The sequence below is a fragment of the Limulus polyphemus genome, unplaced genomic scaffold (assembly GCF_000517525.1).
Source record: "Limulus polyphemus unplaced genomic scaffold, Limulus_polyphemus-2.1.2 Scaffold131, whole genome shotgun sequence".
NCBI classification, from domain to species: Eukaryota; Metazoa; Arthropoda; class Merostomata; order Xiphosura; family Limulidae; genus Limulus; species Limulus polyphemus.
This window is the reverse complement of record NW_013665741.1, coordinates 88794-105153: the sequence shown is the minus strand read 5'-3', so window position 1 is coordinate 105153 and position 16360 is coordinate 88794. Positions and strand designations below refer to the sequence as shown.

Below are 16360 nucleotides of genomic sequence, written 5' to 3'. Positions count from 1 at the left end.
AAAGTGAGTGAATTGTTGTGAACTATAGTGTGTGTAACTGTGAAAATTAAGTACATTACAAAGTTGTATTGTGATTTATGAAATATAAATTATTTAAAAGTTCTTGGGGCTAATACTTTGGATGGGGTTGCAGAAGAGTGACGTAGTTGACTACATCAATCAAATATTTCGTAATGCCATGTAAAGTAGTTGGGTTTTCTGAAAAGTGAACTTTAAGAGGAATTTTCTTGTCGTTTCTTTGCTTGTAATCAAGCACAAACCTACACAATGGGCTGTCTGTGCTCTGCCCACCACGGGTATCGAAACCTGGATTGTAGCGTTGTAAGTCCGCAGACATACCGCTGTGGCACTGAGGGGCTTTTCTTGTCGAGTTGTTAGAAATTCATTAATGTAATTTGGGTATGTTGAATCCAAATATGGTTTTTCCAAGCTGTATGTTGAGTATTAAGGCATGTAAAACAAAGTAGCACATGGAAACGAGTGAAGAGTAAATTTTATTTCCCTTTCTTTTAGAATTAACATACTTCCGATGGACCTTAATCACTTAATGAGCTTTAGGACCTAACAAAATGATATATAGTTTCAGTTTCTTATTTGCAAAAAGTATTATAAATATTTAACACGTAATAGAACCATGAAAGGGCAAGTTTACATAGGTGTCACAACTTGAGGATAAGTACACTGAAACAAAAGCATAAATGCTGAAAACTATCAAAAATAGAAAAAAATAATATGAAAACACCTGTTTTTCAACCAAGGAAAAACATTTGCTGGACTAAACTATTAGTAAACATTTTAATGCACATGTTAATGACACAATATTTAAAAATTATGGTATATAGTGGTAGATTAAATCAGCATCTTTTTTAGGTAACTGATTATGATACATAGTTCTGACAGTGAACACTAACTGGCAGGTACATTGACACTATCATGTTCTAGTCTCTACACTTGAATGTTTTTGTACAGACAAGTTGTGCTGTACTGCAACTGCATTGCTGACTTTTACATGTATTTTTCAGCCAAAGAATATTGCATACATGTTGTTTACAAATATTGATGGCAAAGACAAAAGCTGTGGCACCAGAACTCTGTCCTCCTGTTTCCACCTCATTTTTATGTGGAGGGGAGGGGGGAATTATTAGATATGGGCAGTTGGCCAGTTGTCTCTAAACTACTGTCTGATGATGAGTATGTGGACAAAAAAATGAGTATTATAGATATTCTGTTAATCAGAAGCATGTTATTAAAATGGCACATGCTTTGCGAGTGCTGTTGACCTCTGGCAAGCCATACATCCTACAAATAAACTCTTTTGCACCTTTCACCTTCGTTGAGTTCTATTCATCCTCTCCAAAGTGTGTCAAGAGATGATGTGTTGCCAAACTTTTCATGTGGTCTTCTTGCTGTGTACAACCAGTTAGAATGTAAAATGGAATCAGAGTTTCCAAAATAATGGGTACATATTGTAGTCGTTCCCAAGTGGTGTGAATGGGAAAGTATTTGGGTTCTGTTGAAATGCCAGCTTTTCGTCCAAGACTGCCTACATTTCATTTTTCTACAGTGAGCCAGAAAAAAGAATAAGTGCATATTGGCTGCACCAACCACATTGTTGGCATCAATTTGGACATGTGTAAAATCATTGTTATATCTGCTACTTCCTGACTGTTCTTAACAAACTGAAAAGGAATTATGCCATAGCTTGAATTTGCAAATATATTTATGCATTCACTGTTGGTATATCAAATATTTCTGGTGACCATATTTGCAAGTTTGATGCTCTATGCATCAAAAATCAGTTAGATCTCTCACAGAGGATTGTTTCCGAGATTACAGTCTAGTCTAATATTATCTTGTGCTTCTTGTAATACCATATTCATAAATCTTCAACTTATAATACTCCAGTAAGAAATACTTAAAGCTTTCTTTTTATGGTCAACCATTTATAGAATAAAATTGCCATAAATCAAAGTTTATACACCATAGGTTTAGATGATATTTTTACATCAAAGTGTCACGTTATGCAACACATGGGCTAAATACCCAGGTCAGGGACCCTTAAGGTTAATTAGTTCACTCATATATCTTGTGGCATTTAGTTATTAACAACAATACACCATTTATATTAACACATCAATTCAAAATTATTGACCAAAGGTTGAGCAATCAGTCAGCAGCACTAATTACCTACAGGCTACTCTTAATCAAATAGCAATATTGACTGTCAAGTTAAAATTCCCCCCACAACTGAAAGCATAGAGCATGTTCAGTGGAATATCATAGCTCATATCTTAAATCTTCACAACCCAAACATGACATGCAAACAATTTGTCATGCTCAACCCACTGTAGGTTACAACTCTTTCAGTGTTTTCAATGGTGCAATAACAAGTACACTTCTTTCTCTTCCAAGGGCATGGAAGTGAGAAGCAGCTGCCCCCTAATATTTCATTGGAGGTAAATGGCTTTCTTGCCTCCCTCCTCCTCTTTTTTTACCACAAAATTATTTCAATGTTTTTAATGGTATAATAATAAGTGCACTTCTTTCTCTTTCAAAGGGCATGGAAGTGGGGACAGCAGCCCAACTAAAATTTCATTGGGGGAAAATGTTTTTTTGCCCACCCACCCCCTTTTTTTTTTTTTACCACACAGAAAATTTTCAACACAAATAAACAAAATTTTGACTGAACTAGGCAACATTTAAGAATAGATTCCTATCAAGAAAGTGGAAAAAAATGCTAGAGCTTCTGGGGGCTTTACCTCCTGGACTCCAAGACGCAAGGGTGAGCGCTTTAGCACTCACAGGGTAGCAATCAAAGTTCTGGCTTCATTTTGATGATTATGTTCCTTTCAACATTTAGCCCCCCCCCCCCCAAATCCCAAAATGGTTCTGGCATGCCTGTTCTCTTCCCTTCCTATTTTGGTAAATTAGAATTGTGTATCTATTCAACATACAATGTTTAGTTAATATAAAATAGAATGATACCTCGAGAGAGTTGAATTGAGCTATCTGTTAATAATAACTTTATTAAAATAGTTTATTAGCTTGTACAGCACACGGTATTTAAAAAAAAAACTTAACCTATAAAGCGCACTGAATTAATAATTTTGATCTTACATTTTAACATAAAGGAAAATAAAATATTAAAAACTTATAATGTGTTCTTCAATTTCAAACTGTTTCAAAAAAACTACAAACTTAAAAATTTAAAATACTTTCAAATCCCACTATTTTTTGAGTGTGTCTAATTTTGTATACATAACAAAACACTTCCTTTATACAGATGATGTCAAATTTTCTCTAAATACAACTTGATTTAGTTTTACTGGAAAATATAACTTATTCTACAGATTAGTAGTATTTCCTCTTTATTTTTATCTGTTCTTATTACAATACTTATAGAATATTTTTGTAATACAAGTCAAAGTGATAAATCAAATAAAACTGTTCAATATCAGTGCCAGTCAATCAATGCACTGCAATGCATGGTGCTAGGTTCAATTCTAGCAATTACAAACCTTCTGTTCAATTTCAGAATGAATTATCCATTTGTATAAACATTTTAGGTGAAAACATTGTATTCATTTTGATGTATTCCTGTTAATTACTTATCTTTATAAACTTTTTTATCCACACAAATGTTATTTTAGGGAATCACATTTATTTAGGTGTATAAAAAGTTTTATAACCATGAATAATTTAACTTTAATTCAAAATTTTTGTCTAAAAATGACAATTCAAAATCTATGTGACTGTTTTAAAATAATATTTAACTCATATCGTATATATATATATATATTTTTTTTTTCAACATGCTGTATATACAACAACATTATGTAATTTCAAATTATTTTAACATGCACCTCAATTTATCAGGATTAAGTTTTAAGATAAAATGAAACTTTTGAATAAGGGTAAAAAATGCTGTTAATTATTACAAAGGACAAAATGCTTGCCTGTTCTAAGCAAAACTCGTATTAGTATCCAACTATTAATGTGGTTTTATATTACATGTTTATTCTTCAGTTTTTATCTGCATTTGTTTTACACTAATGTTCTTTGCAGTGATATTTATCTTGTTCACTTGAAAAATAAATATATTCAAAACAACCTTAACATTAAAGTAACTGTTTAATAAACAAAATAATTAAATAATTAAAACAGATTTTATAATCAATCTGTCCAGTGATCTTGAATGTGATTTCTCTTCTTACTCCAACTACTGTTTTTTAACAATTCAACTCTTTGTCAGCAAAGTAGTGTTTTAAATTTATTGCTTGAAGAAGCAAAATATTTAAAACCAACTTAGCCCATAAAACATGAAATAATACCACAAAGAAACAGTAACATATAAGTATCTAGTCCATCATTCTTTCAACAATTGTGATCAAGTAAATATCAAGTTCTTGTGCAAATAAAAAGTAAATGATTTAAAAAATATGTTAAGCTCAGAATGGGCTATATATACACAAAGAGATGTCAAACAACACACATGTATATATATATATTTTCTTATAATAATATTTACACTCACTGCATGGCACTAATGGCACAAGGAATTCTTTACCATCAAGTATACACTTTAACAGCACAAGAACATAATAAAGAAATACCCCTACAATATACAGACTACAGTCTTTTTGCTGATGTGTACTTACAAATGAATGTTATCCTGTGATATATATATATACTGCCAGGTGATCACATAAAATGTCTGCAGTTTTGTTAAAACTGTACACTCACACAGTTTTCTGACAAAGACTTTAGTAGCAAAGGAAACATCATGGCAATAAAATGCAGTCACATCAAGTTTAACTTTCAGGGAGATAGCAAGAAATATTGGTTAGATATACTGTACCAAGTCTCAAGTACAATTTTCAGTTACTCATTGTTGTTAATAAATTTTTTTTTCAGAATAAATGTTTTGAACTTTAAGATTGTGGGTATGAGATTCATAGCAAAACACTGAAGTAAAACTGGCTGGATTTCATGCTTTGGTCATTTTAATAGTTTAGAAACCTTTAGTGGCTGTATTAATTTTACAAGCACATAAACCAAAGATGAAATGACATACAGCATTGGATAAGATAATGTGATAGATGATGAAATTTTGGCACATTGTGATCAAGTCACACACAGCATAAAGAATAAAAAAAAATTCTTGATGAATAAGATCGGCCCAAAAATGAAAAAGTTTACCAATAAACTTTGTACATTTCCACTTTTTTTTTTTATGACACTTTATTCCAATGTCACAGAAGTTCTGTGGGTCTTTTACTCATGGCACAGTTCACTGTACAATTATCATGCAGTGTTCCCTAACAGCCACTACATTATCTCTTAACTTCCTACACTCAAAACCTTCTAAGATTAGCACTCAAACTCCGATGCAGTAATAGCATTCAAGTCTTTCATTAAGCCTTCCAGGTTGGCCATTTCTTGATTAAGTTCTTCTGTGCTGTAAGATGGCTTAAAAAAAAAAAAACAGAATTAAACAGTGATTCAGTTAAAGCACAGTCACAAACAAATACATTTTAGTGAAACTCCCATACTCGCAAACTGAAAAACAGATAATTAAACACCAGACAATAGGAAGGTTAATTGTTTCCACACATTTTCATTTTGCTTAAGCACAAAGCTGTGCAATGGGCCATTTGTACTGTGCCCACCACAAGGTTTGAACCATCAATAATAATAGTATAAGCTTTAAATTCATTGATTTCTCATATTCTTTTAGTAGAGCTATGATATATTGTTGAGACTTGAGCATATAGCCATAAATTATAAAAAAAATACAATTACAAATGATATTTATTCAAATGTACAAGCTGACTAGAATTATGAATAAACAGACTTTGGGAATTTCTATTCTAGAGGAAGGACAGAGTTACTGTGAATGTATTGACAAGATACTATAAAAATAGTAAATTTGAATGTATCATATCACTAGATCTGTGATGATACAAAACTCTATTTAACCTACTGCACAGCCATATGGGGGACCTCACAAGTTTTTAGCTGTTTTACTGTAGTTACTTTCAAAATTTAAGAAAGATGACTTTCAAGTCGTCTTCAAATATAAATCCCTATTAAAGACCAAAAAGAATATTTAAAACAGCTACTAATCTTCCTAAAAAAACCTAAAATTCTTGCTTTAGTCAATTAATTAATTGTATTTAATAACAAAATCATTAACCTTGTATGTTTAAGTGTTCTGTAGAAAAAAAAAATAATAAAAACAAAAACAGATTTTATTATTTCTGTTATTTGACACTGAAACGAGATCAGTCTAGCAGAAAAACGACAACAAACTATATATCTATTTGCATCATATAATGAATGCACATGAGTAAACTACAAGACAACAGTACTATCTCATGATCTGCAGTTATTAATCTACATACCAGTAGTTCATTCTCCTTCGAAGGTTTAGAAGCAGTATGTGCTGCTGCTGGTCCAGCACGTACATTAAGTGATGGAAAATGTTGAGAAGTTGTAGTTTTAGAGTCTGGAAGACTCGTATTACTTGGTACACTTGTTTTCAGTGGGCTTGTTGAGGGTATAGGTCTTACTACTAAATATAAAAAAAAAGAAAGAAGCATGACTGGAAATGAGGTAAGATACTGATTAATAGGTTAGTCCAATAAAATAAACAAACCTAAAATAAAACAGAATTGTTTTATTATCAAAGCCTTAACATTACTGTACAATTAAATTTTACTATAATTACAAAATACATTTGTTCAGATATATTAGGTATAATAGTCAGTGAAAAATAATTGCATTTCTATACTTTCTAACATATTTTAAAGTGCAATATACCAATAGTTGGTTGTGTGGTACTTGGGGAGGAACTTGAAGTTGGAGGTTCAGGGCCACTAAAGCTCCTCAGAGGATGTCCTAGGGGTCCTCTTCCAAAAGATCCATTACTTCCACATTCATCTTCACTGGTGCCACAGTCACTAGGTGCAATGGTACTGTTGTAAGTAGGAGGGTTTCCAGTTGATAACTGATCATATTTTACTGGAGGTGTACTTGCAGGGGATGAAGAAATATCTGAGGGTGCTGGACGAAAAGTAATACAATAGTCATGCTATATTCTAATGTCATCTATATAAAGAATAGTGTGCACTACATTAAGTACCATTAAACTGTGATAACATAAGAAATTCAGAACCTTAAACAGTTTAGAAGTGCTGGTTGGTTAAAATTACCTATAATTTATATCATATTTCTGATTTAGGTTTAATATTAAATAAGCAAATGTATATACAACAATAGGAATTAACCAGAAATGGCTTCATACAGAAACAGTAGGTAAATGAAATGATTAAATGCAAATACTGTCTTTCATTTCTCATATAAATATGAAGTGAACTAAATAAGAAGCCTCTTGCATTACAAGTATGTATTTAAAAAACATATATGGTATATACAGTTTTCAAAAGCAAATTATACAAATAAACCACATAACTTATTGCACACTGAATTGTCTTTCAATAATAACACAGGCCTGTGAATTTAAGCTCCATAAAAGTTGTTTTAGTTTTAATAATGGATTTTCCATAATTCAGCTACGTAGATTTTGAAAATAATATTCATTTTTTTTTTCTATCAAGTAAGGATTTTTGACAAATTGGGAAGAAAAAAAACTCTTACATAGATCAAATTATTTCGTTTACCACAATAAACATTTTTTATTATTGTATTTGTTAACAAAAATACAAACAAGCTGAAGAAAATGGAAGGACATTGATGTCAAACAAATATGCATCCTCATTCATCCTGATTTTTTGTGTGAAATCTACGTCTTTTAGTCACAAAACTATGTGTTGTGGTCTTTAATTTATGTATTGCGTTATGACGTTTTGTGAAAAATCTGTACGTGATGGAGAAAAATGGTATCATTTTCGGATTCAGTGTACAGGAATTACTGTAGAACATGTAAAAATGTCAAGTCAATGAAACCATTGCTGGCCTGTGTTATATGGATAATACCAAATTCAAAAGTAAACTTACTGCTAAGTTCACTATATTATTGACATTTAGACTTTCTCTTTAGAATCTGGATTGCTCTTTAATTTCATTTAAATCCTTAAAATAATTTGAATGAATGATCACATTACATTTACCAAAGTTGACTGAATGAACAATCAAATACTGAAACACCAATTAACTCCTTCAAATCATTATCTCCAAAAGAAGTAACTTTAGTATGGCCATTGACAATAGGATAATTTTATGCATATTTTGTACTACACATATAACTGACAGAAATTTTAAATAAAATTTAATGCAACATGCCTTAAGTGAGTCTGATGTGGTCATGCATTAAAGATATTTTAAGACCTTAACTATGGAGAAAGACAAATAGTCTGTACATTAAAGAGTTTACTTAACATATAAACTAAGGACACATGTCAGTGTATCTATGGGATAATTTTACTTTTATGAAATACAAGTTTACTCTATACAATGGACTAGCGCAGCATTTCCCAAACTTTTTTGGCCCCAGAACACTTTTCAGCTGAGAAAAAGCATATGGAACACTAGACACATGAAATATTGGTGTATGTTGCATGCGCAGCAACCTCTTGATTTGTATATTATTCATTTAATAAAATTACGTATTAATGAATTTTTACATTTTTATGCTTATAATATATATTAGGTACAAACCTTTCCACTAAGATATTATGTAGAATAGATATGGCATCTTCTATAATTCTTCTTCAATGCGAAATTGATATTATCTAATTCTAATATATAAGAAAATATTTCCTAATAAGTTATGATTGTACAAAAAGTGTTAAATATTTTATTAAAATTTAAAATCATGATTTTCTTAAGGAGCATCTATCAATCTCAGACAGAACACCAGTGTTCCATGGAACATAGTTTGGGAAACGCTGGACTAGCATATAGCTCATTGAAAATGACAGAGCAAGTACTACCACCCCACCCCATAGTACACCCTAGTCTCACATTTCATAGGTAACTGAAATAAATTTTGCAAAATCAAGCTTGACCAACAAAGAGGCAGAAAAGTACAGTGGAGGCAATCAAACATCAGTAAATTCCTTTGTGAGCCAATCAAAATTATGATCATTCATGAAATGAATTTGTGGCATATTGGTAAAAATTGGTTAGATAAACAACTTATAATATATGTAGAAAAGTCAGTGCATTTTGGTAACACTACATTCCAACAATGGCTTTTATGTCATGTCACTTAGCAACAAAAATATAACCTAATATTGTTGTTAGTCTATGTACTGAAAATATAAAATGAAATGTATAGACAACAAAATTGTTTAGATGACTGTTGATTTCTCAGTTTAGTCTTTGTTGATTAAAGAGGTTTGTTTTTATTAAAAATGTTGGTGATATACCAGAAAATAGCTTAATTCAGAAATGATTTAAGTTTCAAATTGAATCGATGTTTTTATTTTTATGATAAATCTTTTTGTATTTGGCTCTAAGCTAGGTGATCTCACACTCTGTCTTTACTTTTAGCTTATTATACCAACACTCACTACACTTTTTAGGTTCCATGGCACACACATCCCTTACAACCCCATCACTACAATTGTAATGGGCAGACAGTAATCGAACTATTTATTCTATCTGAATAAATGCATTTTGGCTTTTATGACTCCTCCTATTTCGAGAAATCAAGCGTGATGTGACGTGTCATACACTGGGTTTTATTTATCATCACCTCATAACTCTGTAGTAAAAAGGTTTGAAGAATAAAAACATATAGATAGTATATATATATTTTCTATTTAAGTAAAACACCACATACTTATTTTATAAAGGCTAGTTACTTGTTCTAATTGTGATGTTTTCAAATGTGATTAGTACTGGCTTTTTGCACATTCAATATTCGAGCTTGCTATTAACAATAATTTGTATTCAATAATAGACGTGTATATCTACATAATCATGTTTAATTTCATAGCTTTTTTTTTAAAACACTGGGCATTTACAAAAATGCTGTTGGTAGTAAAGCACCCATACCTTTCAAAAGGAAAGATAAAAATAGGATGACAACTTTTGCTGGTTTAAGTGGCTTATAAGTGTGAAATGATAACTCATAATCATTCTTTATTGTGATCTTGTAAAAAGAGATTAAAACTTTCTTAATAATTATTTTAAAATATAAGACTAAACTCATAACTGCTGCTCTAACTTTAAATAGTTACAAAAGGAGCTTTAATATGCAAAAATGTCCAACTTGCCCACAAAAGGTGCCATTTTTGACCGTATGGCAAGTTTAACCTGGAATAACAATGAAATTAAGTGCACTTAATGGACTTGTGCATATGTTTGAAAAAAACATGTACAGGTGTATGTTGTTGAAGATTTCTTGAATACAGTGAAGCCACCTGGAGCTGTCCTGTGTCCTTGGTCATTAATATCAACATTCAGGGATTCTTAAAAGATACTTAAATTATGTTACTGTATTTATTTTAGGAGAGCTAATACTGACCAATACAAATTAAATTTTATAATTTTGACAAAACAAAATCAAGAAAAAACACATAAAATGTATGATTCTGTATCTCTTCTTCTTACACTGACATATTCTATACAAGTAGATGGGAAATTTAAGTAATTTGGTACCAAAGTACAACATTTTGGGGAGACAAGAAATAGAAATTCAGCTTAGTAAATGTGAGTTTTCTGAATAAAACAAAGTACAGTAAAATTGATAACTATACAAAATTAAAATTTGTTTATATTAAAGATGATATGTTGAAAATCATCAATCAACAAAGACACAAAGCTTCAAACTCCAATGCTTCACATACAGACAAAATGTATCGGACTGGAAAGGGTTAAGGAGATTAAATGAAAAAATGATGATTAAGAAGATTTTATTTAGTATTGCAATCTTCAAAAAAACATTAAATATTCAAATAAACTTAAAAAAAAATTACAGTTCACTCTAAAAGAGTCATTCCATAACCTTTGGTGAGAACCTACCCTTCAGACTACAGTCCACTGTTAAATGCGGACGAGTACTGCCATACTGTTTTCGTGGATAGAATGGATGATTTTCTTCTCCACTTACAGTATCATAATGTTGACTTAGTGTCCCATTTCCAACAAGAGTAACATTTTTATTCTCTGGAAACAGAAGAAATTATCATTGGATTCAATCAAGAATTCCATCTGTGTGGGTTCCATTTATTTACCCAAGTGACTTTTTAAAGGATGAGGTAAAAATTAAGCTATCAAGTAAACTTTTCACAAGCATTGTAATCCTTGATGCATGTTACTTATTTGGCATCATAAAACTTTTAATCTTTTGTTTTGTTCACATTATACAGTTGCTTTAATGAGAAGAACAGTGTTTTCTAACTCAAATAAAGAAACTCATCTTCCAAAGAATATTCAGTTTTGTTATTAAGCACAAACCTAAGCAAAGTATTACCTGAACTGTGATAACTGTAAGTGTGGCATTTCAATTTTTAACATTATAAATGCTTGAGCTTACCATTGAGCCACTGAAGTAGCATATTGAAATAAGTAAACATGCTTGAAAAAAACTATCAGTCTACAATACTTAAAGACCAACAGAATTAAATACTATTCTCAATAAATATAATAGATGTTATATACAACGAAAAGTATACAGAAATTGTGACTATATCAACAACTGGAGGTGAAGAAAGACTAAAATTACTTCTGATATTGTAAAGTGTAAATCTATGTTTGTTCTGAGTGACAAAAACAAACATACTAAAGTAGAGCAATAGTTCATTTAACCACAAATTCTGATATATTTTAAATAATAACAAGCATTATCACGTTTATTATTTGTAGATAATGTTTTTGAAATTTTCAAATACTTACGTTCTTTCAGTTGAGCTTGTGAATCAACAGGGATCATGATAGGCTTAGCTCTTACAGCTCGATGGTGGAGTGACAAGTTATCGCTCACTTTATTACTAGGATCTGTTTCATATACATTCATTCAAAAAAAAGAAGCAAGGAAAACATTTAAATAAAATCAAAATCAAATACTGAATAAAACAAAGTTAAATAAACATCACACTTTTCAAACCATTCCCTAAAATTATATCCTATAATCATAAATATAAGAAACTGCTTACTTTAGGCTAAAATATGTTGCTTTTATTAGTACTTATATATCTTCATATATAGGCAGTTAGTTCAGATGAAAACTGAAATCTTTGAAAGATTTACCAATTAAAATTGTATTTTTAGAAAATATATTAAGGAGCAGGTGTTTTACAATTTAATTAGTATACTTCCCATGAGAGAAATTGTAAATCTTAAACATTTAATACTAACTCCTACTTTCACGCCACTGAAAAATAAAAATTTGTACCATGCTATACTACAATTTATTTACAGTTTACTGAATTACTTTTAAATTTCAAATAAATACATCTTGTAAAAACTTCTTTAATATCAAACAAACTGGTAGATAAACACTTTCAATCTGTTTCTTTTTAAAGATGCCACTTGTGACACTACTTATTAAAAAAATATATTATAAATGTGACGTTTCGAGCAATATTTCTACCTGACAACTGATGCAGAAGTGAGAACAAAAATTTAAAAATAGTAATTTAAGAAACTACCATCAAACATGTTAGTAATTAAAATGTAATATCCACATGTTTTTTTTCAAGTTAATCACAGTCAAGGCTTTTTAATTTATAGGAGGAGGCCAATTCAAGATATTACTAACCCTTATTCATATTTAAATTTTTCTATAATTATTTATTCAGATTTCTTCTTTGGTTGTTCTAGATGAAACTCTGGTTACTGAGTAAAAAACACTGTGTACCAGTACTAACCTAGGTAGGAACCTTTTCTGCCATCTAGTGTTTCCAACACTGTCTCATCCCCGAGATCTTGTGAATTGCGAGGAATTGGGGTATCAGTCATAGGTGCCTCAGCACTTAGTTGTTTGTCTGAAGTCTTGGGCTCCATCTGATCATGATGTATCCACAAGTCAGGTGGCTTAATGTCTTTACCCTTTGCTGTATTCTTTCCTCCTCCTCTAAACAAATTCAACATAACTATCAAAATTAAGGATTTATATCTTAAACATAATTTGAAAAATAAAGTTAAATTATACGTAGATAATGCTCATCTCAGTATTATTTTCATTTACTTTCACCTAGGCTAAAGACAAGATGAATTAATAATGTATTGTTTATGCATAATTAAAATAAGTCTTTTCAAAAAAAAAAAATGCTGATGCTGCTTTGAATAATATAATCACAATCTGAGTAATATGTATTTAGGTTTATGTTTTTGAAAGTTCATCTAATTTAGATAAAAATTTATAAGAACTTATTAAAAAGTATATAATATTTACCCTTTTTTTGTTGGTCTTATAACACAATCATGTTGTCGTCTGCATATCATGACACTAACAACCATTATAAAGAGCAAAGTAAACACAGAAACACAAACAATGATGATGTGTACTGTGGTATTAGTCAACCCACTGCCATTTTCTGAAAAATCAATATCACAGATTTACATACTATACATAACAAATAGATCATAAAGTATGTATAAACTGTAGCAATTTGTAAAATATTAAAAACATTTTGATAATAATAATAGCAGCATTGTTGTCTAAGTAAGAAATTAAACAATGTCAAATCATAAATATATATATATATATATATATCCATAATTTTTTACATACATTTATCAATAATTACAGTTTAGATGTATAAGTACAAGTTGGAAGTTAGAAACCATTATAAAAGTCACAATCATAAAATCCAGAATAAAAATAGTCAGTCTTTTGCCTTTCTCAACAGCTAAATGTCTAGTGTTGTTGTATCTACAATTAAAATGATGTGTCACACAAAGAAAAGAATACAGACAAAAATAAAATATTCCTATATATGATGATGGAATGTAATACAACAATGATTGAAGAGGAAGAAATGAATTTAAAGATACAGGTATAAAATATTCTGAGAAATTGGGTAAAAATAAAGGTTAAAGTAAAACTTTTATATTTCACCACTAGTCAAAATTAAACAAAAATTCTAATAAAAATAAATAAAACTGTTCCAAGATAGCATGTGCAAAGAAAATAACTGTTCAAAATTAAGCAAGCAAAATTAAAAAGGATAAAACAATTGAAAATAAAAGGTAAAGATAATGTAATCAGTTTAAGTTTAAATGTCAATTCCTTCACTTATGAATTATCTTCTACAATACACAGGCCAATATGTTATCGTTCAGTGAAGGACTGTTTCTCCTTACAAAGATATCTTTGTCATATTTCAAGTTTAAAAGGTTGTTCTTTATGTAATTCATTATCTGTGGATTTTGCACAAAGCTATCCGAGGGTTATCTAGTTAGGTTTCAATGTCAATTGCTTCATTTATTAATTCTCTTCTACATCTATAGACAGATATATATAGAATACATAGGCCAACCTCTGTTAATTTTCATAGAAGGATCTTTTCCCCCTAATAAAAAGAGCTTCTTTATATTTTCTACCTGTAAAAAATGTCACATTTTATTCAAGGTTGTTTTGCACGTATCTATCACTTCTTGGAATATACAAAGGTACATGAGAAATATCTGCACTAGCTGTCCCTAATTTTGAAGTGACAGACCATACGGAAGAAAGCTAACCAATGCCACCCATCAACAACTCTTGAGCTACTCTTGTCAGAATGAATAGTGGGACTTTACCATCACTCTTATAATGCACCCTTAGCCACAATATAGGAACATAATTTATTTTTAAGAGACAATAGAACATGAACCCCAGACCTCAACTCCATAGTCCAGCACATAAACCAATGCCTCGTTCAGCCCAGGTAACCTACAAGACATTATAAAAAGTTCACCTAAAGCCTTCTTTTTGTGTGGCATTTTTAATATCATGAGCATTCATGTAAAGACTGACCAGTTTTTTTCAATACAAGTCAGAGGGAATTTTGTGCTTTGTATCTTATATAAACTTATTATAAACTTGCTGAGGTTTAAAAACAGAAAATATGTAACTTTTTTTATTTTTTCATGGTTTTGGATCCAGTCTAGTTTTTAGCCTCAATTTTCTGATAATCTTATGGCTCTGGGTAGCTACATTGTTATCGATGTAGAGAATAACCCAAGTGGTACACCATTTGAGAAAGGTAGAAGCTGAAATAATGAGTATTAATAAAGTTTTTCTTCCATAATTTGTGATTGTTATTTTATAAGACAAGTAACTAAGCAATAGCAGTAATAATTTCTTACCTTGAAGCTTTGAACCTGCTGAATGTGCTGTACCTATAAATTAATGTATTAAAAATGTTTTTGTTAGTTTGCATATCAATGTAGTTTACCGAGTTCATGAGAAACAAAACAAGAGAATATATATTAGAGAAATTACACAGTTTATAATATTCAACGGCTTGAAGTTCTTACATGTAATTGTCTTATATTTAAGAACAAACATTTTTAATACAACATTTTTCATAACTTAATAAGGGGAAAAAAAAGAAAAATGCAAAAATTCCTTTAGAACTATGACATAATTATACTAACTTTTCTCTGTCATGTAGACCACTTCTGCAGAAAAAGGGCCATAGCCTTTATTGTTGCGTGCCTGTATTTTGAAGTAATAGGTTGTTGCTGGGGTGAGTCCTTTCAACGTCGTTGTCATTTTGTCTCCAACAACACCTTCCACCACCCAGTTGATATCTTTTTGTGTATTGTCCGTAGTATAAAAGACAACATATCCTTGAAAATAAGAACACAATATTTATCAGAATTTTAGCTTTAACTTTTACATTTTCACCCAAGCATATGACTTGTAATAATAAAACTCTCATGCCTTTCAATTTTTCGTAATATATGACAAACACTAGTACAATCTATATTACAAATAATGTACCAAAACAGAAGATAATAGTAACTGAATGTTGTTTTGACTTAAGTTAAAACATTAAGTTTTTTTAACACCTGTAGCTCCATAAGAATATTTGATTTATTTTTACATTTTCACTGAAGAATGTGATAGACCTTAATAAAACACTCATTTCTTTTAGAAATCTACTCATTATCTAAAGCAGACTATAATAACATATCCAAAACAAGAATTCTGTTCAATGTGCACATATTTGGCTAGCTGTTAAAATAAACTGTGTTAAAAAACTATATAGTACAAGTTTTCTATGTGAATACAGTTGCAGCCTTAAGGGAAAAGGTGTAATTACATCAGTATTTCTAAACTGAATAAATAACTAATTTAAGTTACTATTTTGTACGAAAATATTTTAAAAAATCATTTTTAAGAGAAGTTCATATTTGGAAGCAATTAACAGTGGCAACTTTCTTTCTAATTATCATT

The 16360-nt window shown here is 30.3% G+C and overlaps 1 protein-coding gene across 1 annotated transcript in view; it reads right to left on the bottom strand.

The window, feature by feature from the left end:
- Positions 1–3808: 3808 nt before the first annotated feature.
- LOC106473495 (neogenin-like) overlaps positions 3809–16360 on the bottom strand; it is a 41707-nt gene continuing 29155 nt past the window's right edge. Inside the window, exons 18-26 of the mRNA XM_022403091.1 lie at positions 15556–15750; positions 15265–15297; positions 13367–13508; positions 12840–13045; positions 11866–11967; positions 10993–11136; positions 6823–7065; positions 6405–6574; positions 3809–5469 (exon numbers count right to left, since the gene is read on the bottom strand). Coding sequence (XP_022258799.1) covers positions 5371–5469; positions 6405–6574; positions 6823–7065; positions 10993–11136; positions 11866–11967; positions 12840–13045; positions 13367–13508; positions 15265–15297; positions 15556–15750 — 1334 coding nt within the window. The 3' untranslated portion in view covers positions 3809–5370. The remainder of the gene's footprint in view (positions 5470–6404; positions 6575–6822; positions 7066–10992; positions 11137–11865; positions 11968–12839; positions 13046–13366; positions 13509–15264; positions 15298–15555; positions 15751–16360) is intronic.